We start from the raw sequence: 21,917 nt of genomic DNA on the forward strand, positions 1-21,917 counted from the left end.
ATCAGGCATTAAAAGTGACCCGCACGATACATTTTTACAACTTTCATTAGAGTTTAACCGGGGATGAGTTTATAGTTATAGTTATAGTTCGGTAAAATCAATATTTTGGTTTAAACTTTGTATTTGTATTAAGAAACTCATATATATGAGTCATTTCTTATAATTCAGTAAGTAAAAGGGATTTTGATTCAAGGCCCATAAACTTAAATCCTGAAATTAGGTACCTCTAATACAATCCAAAACCGATAAACTTAAAATTCTGAATTTATGTACCTCTAATTTAACTTCTATATACTCTATCCATCGCAATTTATGTGGAGATTTACGGATTTCGAGAGTCAAACTTTAAAATATTGATAGTGAATTTTGTTGGCTAAACGAGACACAAGCTGATGACTGACCCTAGTTAGCGAGTAGACTTAACTGTAGTTAGGTTGTTAAATGTATGGTTTGGTAGTTAGAAGTTAGTTATGGTTAGGTTGTGAGGTGGTAGTTATTTACTGTATATATACAGTGCACAGTGAATGGAAACTAACAGATTGCATTTCATTTCTCTCGATCTGTTCTTCTCCTCTCTCAAATTCTCTCTTCATCTAAGCTCAGCTCTCTCTTCATCTAAGCTCAGCTCTCTCTTCATCTAAGCTCAACTCTCTCTCTCTCTCTCTCTCTCTCTCTCTCTCTCTCTCTCTCTCTCTCTCTCTCTCTCTCTCTCTCTCTCTCTCTCTCTCGTTGATAGCCACGGCAGCTAATATGGTATCAGAGCCTCCAGCGTAGATCTACATCGCAACTCTAGTTTCGCTCCAGTCGTCTCTGAAACTTCAATTCAACAATTTCTGGTTGAATTGTCTTAGAGTTCCTTTGAACTAGAAGTAGCTAGGGTTTGTGAATTGAGTGGAAATTTTTTATAATTGTTCACTACAATTGTTTTGCGATTACTTTGCTGCTAGAAAATGGCGATTAGAGATGAGTCGAGTCCCTCGAGTGGTGTACCTGCTCATCCGACCACAGGACATAGTGATTTGGGCACATGTACCACAAGTTTCCCAACAATCACCCATTGTTCTTACAGCCAACAGACACTCCAGGTAGTACTCTGATTTCTCTTCAACTTACTGGATCTGACAATTATGCCCTATGGAGTCATGCTATGAGAATTTGCCTTTTAGGTAAGAGAAAATTAGGCTTTGTTGATGGTCGATATCCTAAAACTAGGTTTGAACCTGAACTATATGACCAGTGAAAAAAGGTTAATGTTGTTGTTTTATCATGGATCATGAACTCTATTAGACCAGGACTATTGAGTAGTGTTTTGTATGCTTCTGATGCTCATAAGGTTTGGGAGGATCTCAAGGAAACATTTGATTAAGTCAATGGTTCTAGAGTTATATATCTTCATAGAGAAATTCATAGCTTGACCCAAGGAACCATGACAATTGCTGACTATTTTTCTAAACTGAAATATTTGTGGGATGAATTTGATGCACTCATGCCTTGTCCTGGTTGCCCTTGTCCTGAATCTAAGAAATATTCTCAGCATTTTGAAGCTCATAGATTAATGCAGTTTCTGGTAGGTTTAAATGAAACCTATGCCCAAGCCAGAAGCCAAATTATGATGATGTCTCATGTGCCTAGTATCAACAAAGCGTATTCTCTGCTTGTTGATCAAGAAAGTCAGAGAAGTCTTGCAACCTGTCAGCAGTCTATGCTAGTTACTGAAGGGATAGAAAGCACAGCATTGTATAGCAATATAGGAAATGGAGCTTCAGGTGGTAACTACAAATTCAAGAAAAGTCAGGTTCAATGTGAATATTGTCATTGCAAGGGGCACATCAAAGAGAATTGCTACAAACTCATAGGATATCCACCTGACTTCAAGACCCAGAGGAAAGGTCCTGCATCTACCCCTAGTCTGTATATCAATGGTGCCTCAGGTGTTGACTTTACTGCAAGGGATACTACTCACAGGAACACTCAACCACATTGTGAACTCACTCAAGCCAATGCTGTTTATCAACAAAACAAAGGAGGATATTCCTGTGTTTATCCACAGCAGCAGGCTCCTAACATTGTACCCCCTCCTCAGTCTCATTCAACTCTTGCTTTCTTTACTAAGGAACAATATCAGCAAATTCTTCAGCTGTTGTCAAAGGGGAATGAGGAAGCTCCAGGATCATCTAGTAGGTTGGCTGCAACATGTACTCTGACTTTAATGACCAACTTTGTCAATAAGAAATGGATCATAGACACTGGTGCTTCAAATCATACGACCTCTAGAATTGACATGCTTAATTCACACAGTTCAATTAACAAAGGAAATAAAAATATAGTTCACTTACCAAATGGAGAGATGGTGTATGTTACTCATAAAGGGGAGGCTACTATTCTTAAAGATCACACTATATCTAACATGATGTACATACCAGACTTTAAGTACAACTTATTGTCAGTGTCACAACTCACCAAGGAGCTTCAGTGCTTTGTTGGCTTTTTCCCTGACTTCTGTATTTTTTAGGATCTCTACAGTGGTCAGGTGAAGGGGATTGGTAGGGAGATTCATGGACTGTATATTCTACAATGATAAGGTCTTCAGAACTCCTCAACACAGTTTGCTAGAAGCTAAGATGTCTCAACACAGTTAATGTATCTTCTGATTCTGATCATATTTCTAGCTATAGTACTACTACTAATTCTAGTTCCTTCTCTTCTAGTAATTTGTGGTAAAAGAGATTAGGTCATGCCCCTGTAAATATAATAAAAAGGCTCAGTGTAATCAGTGATGTGACGGCATGTACTCATGAACATTGTTATGCGTGTCCTTTGGCTAAGCAATCAAAATTGTCCTTTCCTCTAAGTAATTCAACTACTAAGTCTGTGTTTGAATTAGTGCATTGTGATATTTGGGGCCCTTATAGGGTGCCAACTTATGATGAGAAGAGATTTTTTTTCACTCTAGTTGATGACTACTCTAGATATACTTGGATATTTCTTATTAACTCTAAGTCTCAAACTGTAGTAGTGTTGAGAGACTTCCTAGTTAAAGCAAAAAATAATTGTTCTCTACTAGTGTAAAGTACTTGAGAACTGACAATGGAAATGAATTCTTTAGCAATGAATTTACATGTCTGTTAACTACTCTTGGGATCATGCATCAGAGTTCTTGTGTTTACACTCCACAACAGAATATAGTTGTGGAAAGGAAGCATAGAACAATCCTAGAGATGGCAAGGTGTCTCAGATTTCAAGCCTCTATTCCTCTAAGATTCTGGGGAGAGTGTGTCACTACAATTGTCTATCTTATCAATCGACTTCCTTTTAAGGTAATTGGGTACAATAAACCTTTTGAGGTACTCTATTTACATCTTCCTTCATTGCATCACTTAAGAGTCTTTGGGTGTTTGTGTTATGCATCCAGTCCTAAGGTACATGACAAGTTTTCACCTAGAGCAATACCAACAGTTCTCATGGGGCATTCATCCACTCAGAAGAGATATATCCTATATGATCTTTCCTCAAGAACCTTCCTAGTCAACAAGAATGTTATATTTCAGGAAAACATCTATCCCCTTAAGCACATTAAACAAGTCGGCAATCCTTTATTTCCTGTGCTGGAGTTTGTCCTTGTTGCTCTTGACAACTCAGTTACCCCCTACTACAGCTCCTTAAAATGTGACACAATCCTCTTCAGCAGCCTCAGAAGATGATAGTATGTCTAATCACTCTCATATTCCAAACACAACTGCAATTCCAACTACAAGTGAAGCTCTTGTAGTTGATCCTCTAAGTACAGAAGAACTTAGAAAGTCTTCTAGAACCAATAGGCTTCATCTGTGGTTGAAGGACTATGTAGTTCAGTCAAAAGGGTCCAAATGTACCTATCCAATCTCAGCTCATGTAACTTACTCAAATATATCTCCATCCTACTGTCAAGCTCTATCAGCTTACTTTACATAACTCAGCCTCAATCATTCTCAGAAGCAGTCAAAGATCCTCAGTGGGTGAATGTCATGAAACTTGAGATAGTAACATTAGAAGACAACTACACCTAGAGTATTGTGGATCTACCTCCTGGAAAGAAGCCTATTGGCTGCTGATGGATATTCAAGAGCAAGCATAAAGCTTCAGGGAAGATAGAAAGATTCAAGTCCAAACTGGTAGCCAAAGGACAGGCTTAGACTACAATGAAACTTTTTTACTAGTAGCTAAGATAGTGACAGTTAGATCCATTATTGCCCTTGCAACTTCGAAGCAGTGTCTCATATATCAGATGAATATGCATAATGCCTTCCTCAATGGTGATCTCCTAGAGGAAGTCTATATGGTAATTCCTTAAGGGTTTTCTAGACAGGGGGAGAATCAGAAGGTCTACAAACTACACAAATCTCTATATAGTATCAAACAGGCTCCTAGGCAATGGAATTTGAAACTTACTGAAGCTTTGGTGGTAATGGGATTTAAACAAAGTCACTATGACTATATCATATTCACCAAGAAGGTTGCAGGTGACGTAGTAATAGTTCTGGTGTATGTAGATGATCTATTGGTTACTGGAAATAATCCAAATCTGATCAATGACACTAGGTGAAAACTGCAGCAGAGGTTCAAGATGAAAGATCTGGATGAGTTAAAGTTCTTCCTTGGCATTGAATTTGCAAGATCAAATAAAGGCATCTTTATGTATCAAAGAAAGTATGCTCTTGAGCTAATTGCTGAGGCAGACCTAGAAGGAGCTAAACCAGTTGGTACTCTACTAGAATTGAACCAAAAACTTATAACAGTAAAGTATGATGAGTGTATCAAACATAAGGAATCAAGTGAGGATAAGCAACTTGAAGATCCCAGCAGCTATCAAAGATTGGTTGGAAGATTATTGTATCTAACTATGACCATACCTGATATTGCCTTTGCAGTACAGGTATTAAGTTAATACATGTACTCTTCTAAAGTATTTCATATGAAAGCAACTTTAAGGCTAGTAAGGTATATCAAAAAAACTCCTGGTCTAGGATTGATCATACCTACAGGACATAATGAGCAACTCACTACCTACTGTGACTCTAACATGGGGAGCATGTATAGAAACAAGAAGATCAGTCACTAGGTACCTAGTCAAGTTTGGAAAGTCTTTGGTATCCTGGAAGTCCAAGAAGCAGAATACTGTCTCAAGACAGAGTCTGAGTTTAGAAGCATGGATGCTTATACAGCATAAATCACATGGTTGGTAGGCTTGTTTAAAGAACTTGGAGTCAACATTCAGATGCCAGTAAATATGATATCAGGCAGCAAAGTTACAATACAAATAGCAGCTAATCCTATAATTTCATGAGAGGACAAAGCACATCGACATCGACTTAGAGAAAATAATCAGCCAAGGACTGTTACAAACTGAACATATACATACAAAAGATCAGCTGACAGATCTGTTTACCAAGAGTTTAGGGAAGGCACAACATGATAATTTACTGAACCAGCTTGGAGTTGAGAACTTATTTAGAGTATCAGCTTGAGGGGGGTGTTGGCTAAACGAGACACAAGCTGATGACTGAACATAGTTAGCGAGTAGACTTAACTGTAGTTAGGTTGTTAAATGTATGATTTGGTAGTTAGAAGTTAGTTATGGTTAAGTTGTTAGGTGATACTCCCTCCGTTTCAAATTAGATGATGTACTTTCCTTTTTAGTCTGTTCCAAAATAAATGACATATTTCTAAATTTAAAAATAATTTAACTTTAAATTCTTTATTTTACCTATTTTATCCTTAGTGAGAAACTTTTATAACCACACAAATGTCATGGCCCCACAAAGCTTTTACCCCTTAAGCTTTTAAGACCACAAGTTTCAAAAGACTTCTTCTTTTTTCTTAAACTCCACGCCGAGTCAAACTACCTCATCTAAATTGAAACGGAGGGAATAGTTATTTATTGTATATATACACAGTGCACAGTGAATGGAAACTAACATATTGCATTTCATTTCTCTCGATCTGTTCTACTCCTCTCTCAAATTCTATCTTCATCTAAGCTCAACTCTCTCTCTCTCTCTCTCTCGTTGATAGCCATGGCATCTAACAAATTTGAACATAGATTCTTTAATTTTTTTTCGAATAAAATTTACATATCAGAAAACTATGTAAAAAGTACTATATGTCACAATAATTAACAATTCAAAATATATAAAAGACATATGAAAATTTTACGATCTAACAAAAACTTGTTTGACTCTTGAAATTCGAACACCGCCATATAAATTGGGACGGATGAAATATACAATATAAGAATTTTTGGGGATCTAAACATACTCCCATTTAAAACTTTTAGCCAGTTACACGTGGAAAAAAATTCTGAAGTTACATAAATCCATATAAAATTTTAAATACATTGAACCTTAAAGATTGTAACATGGACGAAATTTTGAAAAAGAAGAAATATTATGTTTTCAACTTAAAATTATGTTCCTTGCACTCTGTGGATATAAGTAGTGCATGTGGACCTCCCATGAAGCTACATAAGTTTGTCTTTTCATTTATTTGCAATAATAATAATTACATAAATTTTTTAAGTGGATTCTAAGAGATGGGTGATTGAGGCATGGGAGAAGAGAAAGGAAAATGAAAGGTGAAAATTGAATGGTGCATCTTGAGATATGGTCATATCTCAACTAACTTTCACCAATTTTCCCAAAGTAACCTATGGCATCAAACAGAATGAGATTACTGCATTTATTGCATAAATTTTGTCCATACCACTGGACTTTCCCCAATAGGCATTTCCTCTAACCCTGCCACAAAAACGGCAAGGTTTTTGGCCTCTTTTCCCTTGTCTCCTCCATATCCTTTAAACTTCAATGTTCCAAAATTTTCGAGTAAACAAAAAAAGGCTCCTTAATCCATACTATAACAACTACGCTTTCGTCTCAAACAAACTGGGATCCCAATTTGTAACCCTTACGGATTGTGAGGAAGTTTTATTAGGCGCAATGGCGACGATTCCCCAACAATAAATAATATTTTCTCTATTGTAGCGCCAATCTCTTCTCCAAGATGACAACGAAGAACGAGAAGAAAGGCAACATTCTGATGCAAAGGTATGAGATTGGGAAATTGTTAGGCAAAGGCACATTTGCCAAGGTTTACCATGCAAGAAATCTCAAAACTGGCGAAAGTGTTGCTGTAAAGATCATTGACAAGGAGAAGGTGATGAAAGTTGGCCTAATTGATCAAATCAAACGTGAAATCTCCGTCATGAGGCTAATCAAACACCCAAATGTTGTCCAGCTCTATGAGGTTATGGCTAGCAAAACTAAAATATATTTCGCCATGGAATATGTGAGAGGTGGTGAACTTTTCAATAAGGTTGCTAAAGGCAGGCTTAAAGAAGATGCAGCTAGAAAATACTTCCAACAATTAATCGCTGCAGTTGATTTCTGTCATAGCCGTGGCGTCTATCACCGTGATCTCAAGCCTGAAAATCTTCTCCTCGACGAAGGTGTGAAGAGCATCTAAAAAGAGCAAACTTTTATCTATTTAATTATGTCCTTTAATTTAAGTCGCACTTTTAATTTATTTACTTAATTACAGGTGGCAACTTGAAAGTATCTGATTTCGGGCTGAGTGCATTGTTAGACTCAAAAAGGCAAGATGGTCTCCTCCACACAACCTGTGGAACACCAGCCTATGTTGCCCCTGAGGTGATCAACAAGAGAGGTTACGATGGCGAAAAGGCTGACATTTGGTCATGTGGAGTTATTTTATTTGTTTTGTTAGCTGGTTATCTACCATTTCATGATCAAAACCTAATGGAAATGTACAAAAAGATAAGCAAAGGGGAATTCAAATGTCCACAATGGTTCCATCCTGAGGTAAGAAAGCTCCTCTCAAGAATTCTTGATCCAAATCCAAGTTCAAGAATCACCTTAACTAAGCTCATGGACAATTACTGGTTCAAGAAAGGTTTCAAACAAATTGATAAAACCACAAATCCAGGGAAAGAGCAACTCGAATCCCCTCGTAGCGTTTTGGATATTGAGGACCATAATTCAGATGGAGAGGGACCTTCCAATCCAAAGAAAGATCAAGATTCAACAACAATGAAACCTACTTGCTTAAATGCATTTGATATCATTTCTCTTTCTCCTGGTTTTGATCTTTCTGGATTATTCGAGAAAGAGAAAGAAAGAAAATCAGATGCTCGATTTACAGCGAAAAAACCAGCTTCTATTATTGTATCAAAGCTGGAGGAAGTGGCTTCAAATGAGAGTTTTAATGTGAAGAAGAAAGATGGGACAGTGACAATGCAAAGTATTAAAGAAGGGAGAAAAGGACAGCTAGCTATTGATGCAGAGATTTTTGAGATTACACCTTCTTTCCATGTGGTAGAAGTGTCAAAAAAATCAGGAGATACAATGGAATACAAGAAATTCTTTGATCAGGGATTGAAGACTTCTCTTAAAGATATAGTTTGGACATGGCAAGGTTGTGATCAGCAGCAACAGCAAGTTGATCAAAATCAAGAAAGAAATTAATGATGTATTATCCTTTTGTTTGTTTCCGAAATAATTTCTTTCTTTCTTGTCTTTTTTTTTTTCTTTGTTTTTTGGAGGGGAGAGGGAGAAAGGGGTGGGGTTAATTGGAAGTTTCCTGCATATATTTTCTCTGTTTTTTTCCTTGTTTTGATTGATATATATAGATATTTTTGACTGAAGTTGGAAGGCAGCTGCTTCATTAGAGTATATTGCACAGATCTAATAGGGCGTAAAGATCTGAATTGAATTTAAAAAAGGAATGATGATGAAGCAAGTTATCCTTTTATCTTTTTTTCTCCCCTTTTTATTAGCTTTTCCTAATTTCCTCTGCTTTTTCCTCATTTTTGCCTCCAAAACGAAGGATAAATAGTGTTGGAGTGACACTATTCATCTCCTTCATTACTATTCATCATTACTTTATTATTATTTTTATTATTTAACTCTTTTAATTTATCTCTTTATATATACCTAATTATATTTATATAATATCTTTATAATATTAATTTTACATCTTAACTTTGGAGTATAATTTTGATAAATTAATTTTCGTACATTTATTATTTATATGTAAAATTACCGGTTTGAGCAATTTTTAGCTCGACACAAATAGATTAAGGACAAAGATGCTCGTTTTGCACTTCGTAATGCATTAATAGATTATTTATGGGAGCATACTAGAGGTGGAAGTTGAATATTTATGTAATATTTAATCCGAATTTTATCATAATATAATATGTATTTAATTATCTTGTATCTCAATGATTTCACTTTTATTTGAATTATCCGTTATTATATATAATCTATAATATTTGCTTACAAATTATATTATTTAAAAATTTATGGTATAAAATAATTTTATATTAAATTATATGTGATGAATATGTAAAAAGGAAAAAAAGATAGAATTTCTTTATTAGAAATAACAAAATAAAATTTAAACAAAAAATAATAATATAATATTGAAGAGAGAAGAATATAAAATGAAATATTCTTTTTTGGAGTAAAAAATAAAATAATAATTAGAGTAACTTTACTCCATTTTGGAGGAGAAAATGGAGGCAAGGATGGAGATGGCCTTAGTGACTAGAGTGTAGTTCGAAGTACATAAACAGATGTGTCATCAGTTACAAGACTATATAATATAGAGGAATTTTCATAAACCATTACTCCCTTCGTTCTAATTTATGTTAACTTATTTGATTGGGCACGGAATTTAAGAAAGAATGAAGACTTTTGGAATTTGTGGTCTTAAACAAGTTAAAAATGGGCCCATAGTATTTGTGTGGTTATAAAAGTTTCTTATTAAGGGTAGAATTGTAAGTTTAAGCTAAATTGTTTCCAAAATTAGAAAGGGGTCATTCTTTTGGAAACGGACCTAAAAGGAAATAGGTTCACATAAACTGGAACGAAGGGAGTATTATTTAGTGGTTATTAACTTCTTATAGCTGTCATATATATCATTATTTCTTATAGCTACTATTCAGTTATTACCGCATGTATTCACATGTATTCGTGCTGTTGTATTCATGAATACAACAGCAAAAAGCGCCTAAAATCAGGGCAGTCCAGCTGTACACGCATGTATTCACATGTATTTGCGCAATGTATTCATGAATACAACATCAAAAAACGCCTAAAATCAGGGCAGTCCAGTTGTACGCGCATGTATTCACATGTATTCGCGCTGCTGTATTCATGAATACAGCAGTAATTCATGAATACAGCAGTAAAAAGCGCCTAAAATCAGGGCAGTCCAGCTGTACGCACATGTATTCGCGCCATGTATTCATGAATACAGCAGCAAAAAGCGCCTAAAAACAGGGCAGTCCAGTTGTACGCGCATGTATTCACATGTATTTGCGCTGCTGTATTCATGAATACAGTTGTACGCGCATGTATTCACATGTATTTGCGCCATGTATTCATGAATACAGTAACGGTAATCCCTTAAAAATAGGTATGTCCAACTATCTAAGATAGAGGAAAAACATAAATAGGGTATTTCATGCCTTATTTCGTGCCTCAATGGTAGTATATACCATAAAATACTTATTTTGGTATAAAATATAAAAGGTAGCTATAGAAAATAATATTTTAAAATAATTTTGGTTTATAATAAATAGAGTGTATACCTTTGTTTGTTGTAGGAGGTAAAATTTCCTATAATATATATGTCATAAGCAGCCGAGTTCAGCAATCACTTTCCAAATACAAATTGAGCAATTAGGTCTATTCCTAGAAGAAGCTACTAACATTATATATATATATATATATATATATATATATATATATATATATATATATATATATATATATATATATATACTCCAATAGCATAAAAATAAGATGAATGACATGTCAAATGCTGGCAACACTAACAAATAAAAAGAGGTTTCATTCTTTTGAATCAGAAAGGTTGGTCAACAATGTTCAATTTACAAACTAAAGAAAGAGAAGTAGAGTATATGAAAGGAAAAGAATCAGACAGGACTAGTTATTCCTCCAATAATTTTAAAAATCAACCATAAGGATACTCATTTATTAACAAAAGGACCATAAAATACACATGACAGAGCATAACAGAATACTGAGTATGCAAGAAGAAAACATAGGAATTGACAAAGCTCAGTCCTTAGATCCCGGATCTTGTCCATCATATTCTCATCATCAAAAGATATTATCCTTACTCAAAGTGAACGGCATGTAAATTTATTTCAATTAATCGACTCGATCCATAACTATAAATACAAAAAAGATTCACTCTTTGTATGGATATATATAAATTCAACTTATTCTAAACCAGTAACTATAAATCTTAATCGCCTCGAGCTGAGAGTCAATGCATCTAGATGCTATAGAATCAAATAGCCTTGTAATATAAATTTAAAGAACCAATGAACATATACTAGGTAAAACACTAGAATATGCTCCTAGAAGGAAAATTCAAAACAAATACTTACTCCGCAAAATCAAATTAGTATAGTATATGGCAATAGGAACGTCAATTTTGGAATAATTATTGGAGGAGTGTTATATTGAGATTTGAGAATTGTTTTTGGCCAATATCGGAGGCAAAAATTAAAAATAAAAATAAAAAAAATCTAGGCACTTGATGATTTTATTATACGAGATACGATATGCACGGATTCGGCTAGAGAATAGAGATTTGTTATTTGTCATGTCAGATCTTCTTTTAGGGTTGTTCCAAGAGGATGAGACACCTATACGAAATATTAAAAGTGAAGAAATAAATTAATAGTGATTATTAGTGAAAAATCAACAACAGTAATATTACATAAACCTAACAATAAACTAAAATGCTTTTGTCTTGTACTCTCAAGGAAGTTTGTTTTTGATTCACATGTTAATTATGTACAATAACTAATAATAGGATTTATATGTGATAAATAATTCCTAAATTAATGAAAATTGAGCCGACTATTCAATGTTTATATTAAGCTAATGTACACACATTTATCGCACAACCATAGTTAAGTGATATAATTATCATTGTTTACTTCGCCTGTATCTCATCCTATTTTCCCTTTCTGTTCTCTCCCTAGTTTGCAATTTCTAAATTAGTGCAAAGTAAAGAATTCTCTGTTGATCAATGAGATTCGCATATACAAAAGCTAGATACCAATATCCCCACGCAGAAAAATTGACCAAAAAATAGATCATTTCATCTAACATGCCTGCAGAAATTTGGTAAGAGGCCAAAATGTTTGATAGCAACAGCTTGCACTAGTCCTGAAACTGCCGTCTCACGACACTAAACAAAGCTTTCATTCATTCACTACACAGTGGTCCAGAAATATTCGTTTTTAGTATGGTCCAGAACCATTATTACAAAGTTATTTAATTTAAAAACCTACTTTGACTATTCCTTATGCCATTTTCAATGTATTTATTTATTTGTTTCTCTGCATAAGAGTTGCATCCACTAACTTGGCATGAAGTGCAAATCAGAAGACATTTTTTTTTTGGCTGCAACTACCAGTTCCATAGATATTAGATAGACTACTAATATACAACTAGACTACGAACCATGTTATGCACTGGTCTGAGTTGAAATGGTTAAATCTTGATCTTGAACATCAACTTGTGACGAAGTGCAACGCAAAGGTCTAGTTGCCGAGGGTTAGCGCTTGATCCATCCAGCTTGGCATTTGGCTCTGCTTTTTGGAATTCATGAGTTCTCCCTTCTAGTGGAAGTAGCCTTCACCAGTTGTTAGAAGTCCACACTTACCTAACATACATGGAACAAACAGAAATACATTATTGAACTGCATTTTCTGCCAGTCTAATTTTGTTTGGCAATTGGCATCCCATGATATGATACCAAATCATTAGAACCTGCTGGCCAGTGCAATCACACAGATCTAACACCCATTTGACAATGTCAGGCAATAAATAAAGACACTAAAGGACATAAAGAGAGATTAAAAAAGAAAGAATCAATAACTTCTGCTAGAAATTTAATAAAACTAATCAGCACTAATTAATAGTTATATTAAGATTCAAAGGGGCTTTGAAGGTTTTAGGATATAATAGCAGTTTACCACTTTATATAGCTGCAAAATTGCCAGACTACTTCTTGCTCTTTCCATTTACCCCTTCTCTTGTTATTTTTTTTTTTCAATTCTTCTTTATTGGTACATTACAAAAATTTCATGGCACTGCATGTTCATTGATGATTATATATGCATGTATCACACCAATAGAAAGAAACCAATATGCCAGAAGAGTCGATTGCATCATCAATAGAAAATAATGAAGTGCTTATTCAAAGTGCATAAATAGATGTGTCATTAGTTAATTGGCCTATTATTATTAGTATATAAAAAGCCATAAGTGGCCAAATTCAGGCAACCAGTTGCCAAATACAAATTTAGTAATTACGTCTTTCAGTACGAACCGCTACTAAATATTTAATTAATAATACCAGCATCGTAGTGATGAATGACCTGGCCATAATAAAGAAAAAAAAGTTTCATTCTTTTATATGAGAAAGGTTGGTCAACAATGTTCAATTGGCACTACCAAGAAAACAATAGTACTATAAAAAGGGAAGGAACCAGAAAGGACTAGTCCTTCACTAATTTTAAAACCAACCATACAGCATAACAGAATACAGCATATGCAAGAAGTAAACATAAGAATTGACAAAAGATCTGTTCATAGATCCAGGATATTGCAGTATATTCCCATCAGCAAAAGATAATTCCCTACTGGTGAAACAATAGGACTATAACTAAAGAACCAAGGAGAAATGGGTGGTCAGCCTAATATGAGAGATCATCAAAAACCACTTTTTTTATAAGTAAAATGAAATTTTATTACCTCAGTACCCAGAAAGTGCCTCAAAAAGTTAGAACATGCTAGTCAAATTGAAAATATACTCCTATGCATGTATTATGGATAACTTCCAAATGCCCCTTTATCCAATTAAATTTTCGCACCGCATAAAAGAAATTTTACACCTACTAAAAGCATAGCGGCAGAACATGGTTCTCTCTGAATATCTGATTCCTCATTAGAATAAAAATCAAGCAATTTCTGTCTATTGACACTACCTACAGCTATGTCAGTGTACTAAGTGCTTGCCTCTAACAGAAACTAATTACTCCAGGAAGCAGTCTTACCCGAGATCTTTTGGTTTTTTCCCAATACCAGTTTAATTCTAGCTAGAGCCAATCTTACTATCAAAGCACAAGTTATCCCGCATTTTCTCTAATTACTTTGTTCCGTGTAATATGTGACTTTTTCTCCCTGTAGTCTTGAAATTTGACTATAGATTTAGGCATTCTATACATTATGAAGTATAAAGCAGTTGCCATCTATTGGAAAGCCAAAAGGCAGTGCTTCAGGTCTTAGGGGAAAAAAGTCATACTATAGGCTTCAAGGGAAAAGCTTGAGGCAAATTATTCGAACACGGTATATACCTACTTCATCACCGACCAAGGGAGAACAGAGAGCTGGTTTCTGTAAATCTACAATAGTCGTCTTCACTTAAAAGTTTGAACAGTCAAATTCTCCATATACATTGTCCTAAAACATTCACGCAAATAAAACCTATCTGGACAAACTGATCTGAAAGAAAATCAATTCTTTTTCAGAATCCCTTCCAGCAGAAGCTCAGCCAGCTATATTTTTTGTTATAAGTAAACAAATAGTTTTATCCTCCAATTGCAAAAGGAAGAGTTACCTCACTCAAATGTCATTGCCTTAGTTGTTGCCTTCACTTAGACTTGTGGCACCTACACCTATCAAAGGTTAAACGGGCATTGCGTGGCTAGTTTGTAGCTCTTCAAACTAGGTTCTTCTTTTTCTTTTTCCCTGGAGAAGATCTACTGATATTCAAGTATAATCAACTGAAAGGGAAACTCCAGATTGACCAAGAAAACTAGCAGGGAAGCTAAAAGCTCAAGTGAAAAGCTAATGACAAGCAATCATTCAGTAAGGTTTAGCATAGGAGGTAACATCCTCAAGAAAATCTTTAAGAGCCTTAATCCAATTTCCAATCATCAAGGTTCCACTGGCCTTGATCAGAAACTTGGCAATAGTAAGGAAAAGATTACAATCCATGAATGATCCCCATTTCTATAAGACCAATGCAGACACCAACAACCTAAACAAAAATAAACAAAAAAGCGGTTGATAAACAATTGAACCTTATACTATATCTGGAATTGTTCATGAATTTCCATAGACACCCCCCCCCCCTTTTTTTTGCTTGATATGAATTTCCATAGACCATCGTCCTCTTTCTTTTCTCATCATTCTGCGAAGTCCATATGTGTTGGGGATGGATTGAATAACTTTTGAGTAATTAATTAAATATTACCAAAATCTCATTGCAAATATTATTTTACAAAAAATTGCTCGTTATTTATAAATGCTTGCTCATTCAATCCAACAATTGACAACTGCATGATAGCTACACCTGCTTCTTGTCCATACTAACTAGAGAAAGTTGCACAAAACGAGAGCATTCAAGCATATACCATCATCCGCAACAAGTGGTACAGAAAAGCTGGCCTTATAAGATTGAGAAGCTCGATCTATAGCACATGGCTTCCACAAGCTACAACGAAATTGGGAAGCTTAATCTGTATAAAGAAGCACTTCCACAAGCTACAGACTAGTACAGCTATGGATTCGCTCATAGGAATAGTTTACCAAATTATGAATTTAGCGTCAGAATAATATTAGTTAGAGAAAATAAAAGGAAATTGAGAACTGAGCCAATTCTGAGACACTGATGTATTCCATTTTTTAGATCTTCATATAGTATTCCACAACAAGAACAGAAATTACAAGATATCACAACCTTAGAATGTGAGCTAATAACAGATGCAAAAGTGTAAATACAAAGTGCTATCTATACAAATGCACCTAAAGATATTAAAACGAAAGAGAAGAGAGCTTACCCTTTTCCCTTCTCTTTCTCTCTATTCAGTATCTGATGGCAAATAAGATGAATGGATAGGGTCTCCAACTTCAAGCGATAAATTCTGTAACCCTGGCTTCAATTCCCTGTTGTAAAACTCCTCATACTCCACTCTATCTCCTCCTTTCTTCTTCACCTCAACAACTCTCAGCGACGGTGTCAACTCAAATATCTCAGCTGCAATTGTCAATGGTCCCTTTTCACCCTCCTTAGACCCCTCCAAACTCACTCTACAATCCTTCTTCCTCACTGCAAAGCTCACAACTTTAGCAATTTCCTCCAACTTACTTATGATCTTGGGCACGGGAGCCCCGGATACAAACCTTGCCCCATCTCCTCCCTCCTCAAACAAACCAGACAAATCAAAACCTCGGGAAAATGAAATGATATCAAATGCATTCAAGCTAGCTGGCCTAGGCAAAGTAGCCGGCTTCCTTCTCATCTCCATTTCAGATTCAGACTCTGATCTATCAGACGAATAATCAGCCCCGCCATCATAATCATCATCATTAACACTACACAACTTGTCATCCTCAATATAAAACTTGACATGTTTAAAACCCTTCTTAAACCACCTATTGTTCATAACCTCCTGAATAGTGATCCTAGTTTCAGGATTAGTATCAAGAAGTTGTCTTAGAAACCTAGTCAATTCAGGCGAAAACCATCTAGGACATCTAAATTCACCTTTATATATCTTCTTATACATAGCCATAATATTCTGATCATGAAATGGCAAATACCCTGCCATTAGCACAAAGAGAATAACACCACATGACCAAATATCAACTTTGGCTGCATCATAACCCTTTCTAGCTAACACCTCCGGCGCCACATAGGCCGGGGTACCACAAAAAGTATGAAACAAACCATCTTGTTTTATCTGCTCTGAAATGGCACTAAGGCCAAAGTCAGAAACTTTCACATTCCCATCTTCATCTAACAGTATATTTTCAGGCTTTAGGTCCCTATGGTAAACACCACGAGCATGACAAAAGGCTACAGCAGAGATTAACTGCTGGAAATATTTTCTAGCAACTTCCTCCTTAAGCCTGCCTTTAGCAACTTTGTTAAAAAGCTCACCGCCTTTAACATACTCCATGACAAAGTAGATTTTGGCCTTTGTGGCCATAACTTCGTACAATTGGACTATGTTTGGGTGCCTAACTCTCCTTAAAATTGAGATCTCGCGTTTTATGTGATCAATAAGACCAACTTTCAAGATCTTTTCTTTATCAATAACTTTTATGGCAACGCTCTCATTTGTCTTCACATTCCTAGCGTGGTACACCTTAGCAAACGTACCATGCCCAAGTAATTTCCCAATTTCGTACCTACCCAATAAAAGTCCTTGATTTTCCTTTTTGCTCAGACTTTTTGTCGGCGCTAGGTTGCTTCTACTGCTGGTGCTGGTGTCGCCGGCGGTAGTGGTACCGGCCATGGATTCTCCAAACTTTAACCAAAAATGGTATACTTCAAATTATGCCCAAAATATTATCAAATAGGGGTTTCCAAATTTGCAACCAAAGGGTAGTTCAAGATTTGCGAAAAATAGGGAAAAGATCAAAAGGGGTAGTTGAAAGTCAGCCTTAAAAATGGGTTTTTAGAGGAGTTTATGCCATTGAAATGGTGGGCTGTCGTGTAGTTGGGAGATGTTGATGTTGTTGTTTGTGTTTTTGAGCTATATTTAGGAGGTTTGTGTAAAAGTAAGAAAAATGATTTGTGTATGGAGCTGTATGTATACTGTTATCTATTTGTTTGTGGGGTTATATTAAAAGGTGGTTGGTGTAGGGTTGATGGGAGGTGGGGGTGGATTCGTATTAGGATTATTTTTAATTTAATGCGTATAAGTATTATTTAACGTTGTGGGGAATCCACCAGCTGGAAATATCATGAAATTAAATTGTCAATTAAGAAAAGGTTTTTGTGTGTAAACACTACAGAAACTTTTTATTAATGAAAGAAGAAGAAAAAGAAAAGGCAAGACTAATAAAGGAAGACTTCTTTTTTTATTTTACTTTTTAAAATAAAATAATGATGCTTGAGTCACGTGACGTTCATGTGATTGCTTTTTACGTGGTTGGAGTTTATTGGTTTTGAAGATATATGGTGTCTGTTTCTTTAAAGGAAATTTCGCGATCGATATTGGAATTATTCTATTTTTGGGTCTCAACGAAAAAGATTTTTTTTTCTTTCCTTGTTTGTGAAAAGGAGTTTTATATTCGTATTGTTGAAAGCTTTTACAGCCACAAATATTTGTACGATCACGAGATTTTGGTGAATTCTTAAGGTTTTTGTTTGGTTGTAGATAATATTTTAATATTTATAAAGACTCTAACTTTAGTATTTGAAGCTTTTTGCTGTTAAAAAAATAAAACTGCAATCACAAATAACTATAAAGAAAGAATTTTATTGATAAACATTATGGGTTACAATTCTGTTTATCCCTTGATTTTTTCCTTCGATTTGTTATCCGTAATTCGAGGGCCTTAGATGCGTATTTCTCGAATGTAGGATGATATGCATCTCCTTGATGTATTTTATGATCAGGAAGCATGTAGCAACACTCCATTTGGATCTTGAATGTTGCTAGAACTTTAAGCAAGACATATTTGACATGCCTTTCATCTATTCCAAAATTTTAATGGAATTTTGGAGATCGTATATTTGATCACATTGTACATATTCTAGGAGTTTATGTAATTTCTGAGATCGTCTTTAAAGAACATATGTAGCCTTATTTATAGGCATAAATTAAGGTTTGGGTGGAGTAGCCACCGAGTAACCTTAATAGACTCCTAATATTTCAAGAGTCGTCTTGAATTTAAGATTTATCTTGATCTGCTAAAATTTCAGTGTCTACAAATGCCCCACACTTCAATGTTTTGTCGAGGTGCAGTCTTTGCTGAAACTTGAAGACGAGACTTGAAGTATCCGACTATCACAATATATAATTTTGAAACTTGTAGTTTTCGATTTGCGGGAGGAAAGAGATGAAGAGCAGAACTGGTGTCACTGGGCGTGCTAATTTGTTTGCAATAAATTTGTGCAGAAAAATAAAACTGCAATCACAAACAATTATAAAGAAAAAAGAATTTTATTGATAAACATTGCAGGTTACAACTCGTCTTAGAGGCGTATTTCTCGAATGTAGGATGATATGCATCTCCTTGATGTATTTGATGATTAGGAAGCATGTAGCAGCACTCCATTTGGATCTTAATGTTGCTAGAACTTTAAGCAAGATATATTTCACATGTCTTTGATCTCTTAATGAACATTTCAAGATTTTAATGGAATTTCGGAGATTGTATATTTGATCTCGTTGTGCATATTTCGGGAGTTTATGGAATTCCTGAGATAGTCTTTGAAGGACATATGTAACCTTATTTATAGGCATGAATTAAGGTTTGGTTGGAGTAGCCACCAAGTTAACTTAATAGACTCTTAATATTTCAAGAGTCGTGTTGAATTTAAGATTTATCTTGATCCGTTAAAATTTCAGTGTCTAAAGCCAAATCTTAAAGAGTATTTAAACTTTAATATATATATATATATATATATATATATATATATATATATATATATATATATATATATATATATATATATATATATATATATATATATATTTCAACCAAGAGATAATTTATATTTTGTCGAAGTTGGAGAAAAGTCTACCCTTCATGACCGACATGATTTTGAGGATAGTGTATCTTCATTTCTTATTTGTTTGATATATAATTAAGTAGGCCTTTGGACATAAAAATTGTAATTTTAAAAAAAATAGTATTTGGAGTTAAGTTGAACAATGGTATTTGGAATATGAAATTATGTTTGGACATGCATTCTACTTGAAAAAATATTACAGTTTTTATGTGTGGAGAAAAAAAATTATGAAAAATTTGAAAAAATGGTCAAAATCACTTTTGGGTTTTTGAATAATCATTTTCAAAAAAAAAAATATCAAAAACTTACAAATTTTCATGGACAAATATATTTTTGAAATTTATTTTTAGAACAAAAAAATTATGAACAAACGGACCCAAATCAAGCTATTTTTTGTAGCCAAGCACTTCTAAATTCCTCCTTTTGTTTTTTTCTGTTTAGTGGCTGTCTCTGTCAAATAATAAGCTAACAAGCTAAGTTTATATGCACTACAACAAATTTCATTATCAGTGATTAATTATTCTGTCACCTAAAATTCATATTTCGTCACAGAATGCTTTTTGTGACGAATTTTTTTTGTCAAACTTTCGTCTCTAAAACACCGTCACTAATAGTATGCAACGACAACTTTATGTTTCGTCACTAAATAAAGTTATATTAACTACAAAATCTGTTTTTGTCTCCAAATACATAGTATTTATGATGAACTTGTTTGTCATAAAAAGTGTAAAATTTTTGTAGTTAAAAGCATTGTGTCGTCGCTAAAAAGATCTTTAATACTAACGAATCTATTTTGTCACTAATTATCATTTTAATTGGTGACGATGTCAATTGTCTTAAAAGCTATGCATAATTTGTAGTTAAAAGAATGTGATTCTGTCACTAAATGGTTATGCTTTATGTACAAAAGAAAAGTTTCGTCTCTAAATAGATAAATTAGCGACAAATTTGTTTGTCCGAGAAGGAAACAATTTCGTAGTTGAAAACTATTTTTGTGTCTCGACAAATGATACTATTAGTGATAAGACTAATTTGTCATTATATATTGTCTTAATTAGTGACAATTTCAATTGTCATTAAATATTAAGTTAATTTGTAGTTAAAATATATTTATATTATTAATATGAAGGCCATTTCTGGAGAAATAATTTTTTGTTACTAAATGTTTTTTTGCGAGAAATTGCATATATATATTTATCGCTATAGTTAAATAGTTTGTTATTAGTTTCATGTCTATTCAGTTTTTTAAAATTAGCTTATGCAAATTTAAAACATCACAAAAATAAAATAGAAAACGTAATACCAAAAATTCATACAAAATCAGATACTAATACATCTATAATTATTGTAAGATAAACATGTGACTACAAATTCATTGAGTAAATAAAGTGAAATAACTAAAGCATAAAAAGTCTAATTGAAATACATGAACAATGGTAAACTAAAAAAGACAAGCATGTTGCTTCCTCATGTGCCAATGCAGCGTCCCTTATCTACAATCTTTCCAGACACTTTTTAGACCTTCATATACCTGTGTGTAAAGAAAAAAATTTATAAATACTTTTGATTTCATTATTTTAATTAGTGAATCAATAATAATAAAATAAGAAAGAGATAGTAACTTCTATACAAAATCGTTAACTATACAATATACCCTACATAAAAAATTTTGAAGAACAAAAAAAGTATTTTAGAAAAAAAACCCTATATCAATAGAAATTAACCTCCTCATCAAAAGAATATCAAGAATTCCTTCCTTAAGCCATAAATTAAGTCCCTCAATTATAACAAAAGACGATTTTCTCAGCAAAGGATTGTGGAGTTGCTCCTTGTGTTATTCAACTCCTGCATATAAACTAAAAAATAGAACATTGGTAAATGTTGTTAGAAAATTTTATTAGGTAGAGAAATTAAGAAAGTCAAAACCAAAGAGAGGAGTTGGTTTACCTGATTATAGAGGTCGGGGATGATGGCACCTGCGATAGTTGGATGTGGATGGCATTAATTGGGATAACAGAAAGCAATTGGGAGAAAAAGAAGAAGAAGTAGAAAATAAATGGTACGAATTTCTCTTCTTATTGGAGTCTATGTAGTTGTATTTGAGTTGGATACCTCAAACTTATCTAAGTAGGAGATTGTTCGTGGTTTATAGGGCGGAAATGGATGAGAGAGGGAATTTTACACGAAAATATTGGAGGGAAAATAAAATAATTGAAAGTTAAATTTTGTTATTTTATCTTCCCTCCAATATTTTCATGTAAAATTCCCATAATTATGAC

At 34.1% G+C, this 21,917-nt stretch overlaps 3 protein-coding genes across 4 annotated transcripts; 2 read left to right on the top strand and 1 right to left on the bottom strand.

The window, feature by feature from the left end:
* Positions 1–1,426: 1,426 nt before the first annotated feature.
* Positions 1,427–3,701, top strand: LOC142172084 (uncharacterized). Its single transcript, XM_075235852.1, has 3 exons — positions 1,427–2,412; positions 2,513–2,530; positions 3,107–3,701. The coding sequence occupies exons 1-3, from the start codon at positions 1,427–1,429 to the stop codon at positions 3,699–3,701; spliced, it is 1,599 nt and encodes a 532-aa protein (XP_075091953.1).
* Positions 3,702–6,529: 2,828 nt separating this feature from the next.
* Positions 6,530–8,695, top strand: LOC107781784 (CBL-interacting protein kinase 5). Its single transcript, XM_016602554.2, has 2 exons — positions 6,530–7,480; positions 7,573–8,695. Exons 1-2 carry the CDS (start codon positions 7,036–7,038, stop codon positions 8,514–8,516), a joined length of 1,389 nt encoding a protein of 462 aa, XP_016458040.1. The 5' UTR covers positions 6,530–7,035; the 3' UTR covers positions 8,517–8,695.
* A 3,566-nt stretch (positions 8,696–12,261) lies between these two features.
* Positions 12,262–17,713, bottom strand: LOC107781785 (CBL-interacting serine/threonine-protein kinase 12-like). 2 transcript variants are annotated; one of them, XM_016602555.2, is made up of 2 exons: positions 15,950–17,713; positions 12,262–12,765 (listed from the first exon to the last, which is right to left on the bottom strand). In XM_016602555.2, exon 1 carries the CDS (start codon positions 17,408–17,410, stop codon positions 15,971–15,973), a length of 1,440 nt encoding a protein of 479 aa, XP_016458041.1. In that variant the 5' UTR covers positions 17,411–17,713; the 3' UTR covers positions 12,262–12,765; positions 15,950–15,970. The 2 variants fall into 2 exon arrangements, with proteins under 2 accessions (XP_016458041.1, XP_075091084.1); XM_075234983.1 differs by lacking the exon at positions 12,262–12,765 and adding an exon at positions 12,809–14,855 and having other exon boundaries at positions 15,950–17,709.
* Positions 17,714–21,917: the final 4,204 nt, after the last annotated feature.

Source organism: Nicotiana tabacum, chromosome 17 (genome assembly GCF_000715075.1).
Source record: "Nicotiana tabacum cultivar K326 chromosome 17, ASM71507v2, whole genome shotgun sequence".
Lineage (NCBI taxonomy): Eukaryota > Viridiplantae > Streptophyta > Magnoliopsida > Solanales > Solanaceae > Nicotiana > Nicotiana tabacum.

What these genes read in the sequence shown, in the direction of transcription:
- LOC142172084 (XM_075235852.1), top strand. Translation starts at nt 1,427, where the DNA reads ATGACAATTGCTGACTATTTTTCTAAACTGAAATATTTGTGGGATGAA.
- LOC107781784 (XM_016602554.2), top strand. Translation starts at nt 7,036, where the DNA reads ATGACAACGAAGAACGAGAAGAAAGGCAACATTCTGATGCAAAGGTAT. An exon ending in AAATCTTCTCCTCGACGAAG is followed by an intron (nt 7,481 to 7,572) that starts GTGTGAAGAGCA and finishes ACTTAATTACAG; the next exon opens with GTGGCAACTTGAAAGTATCT.
- LOC107781785 (XM_016602555.2), bottom strand. Translation starts at nt 17,410, where the DNA reads ATGGCCGGTACCACTACCGCCGGCGACACCAGCACCAGCAGTAGAAGC.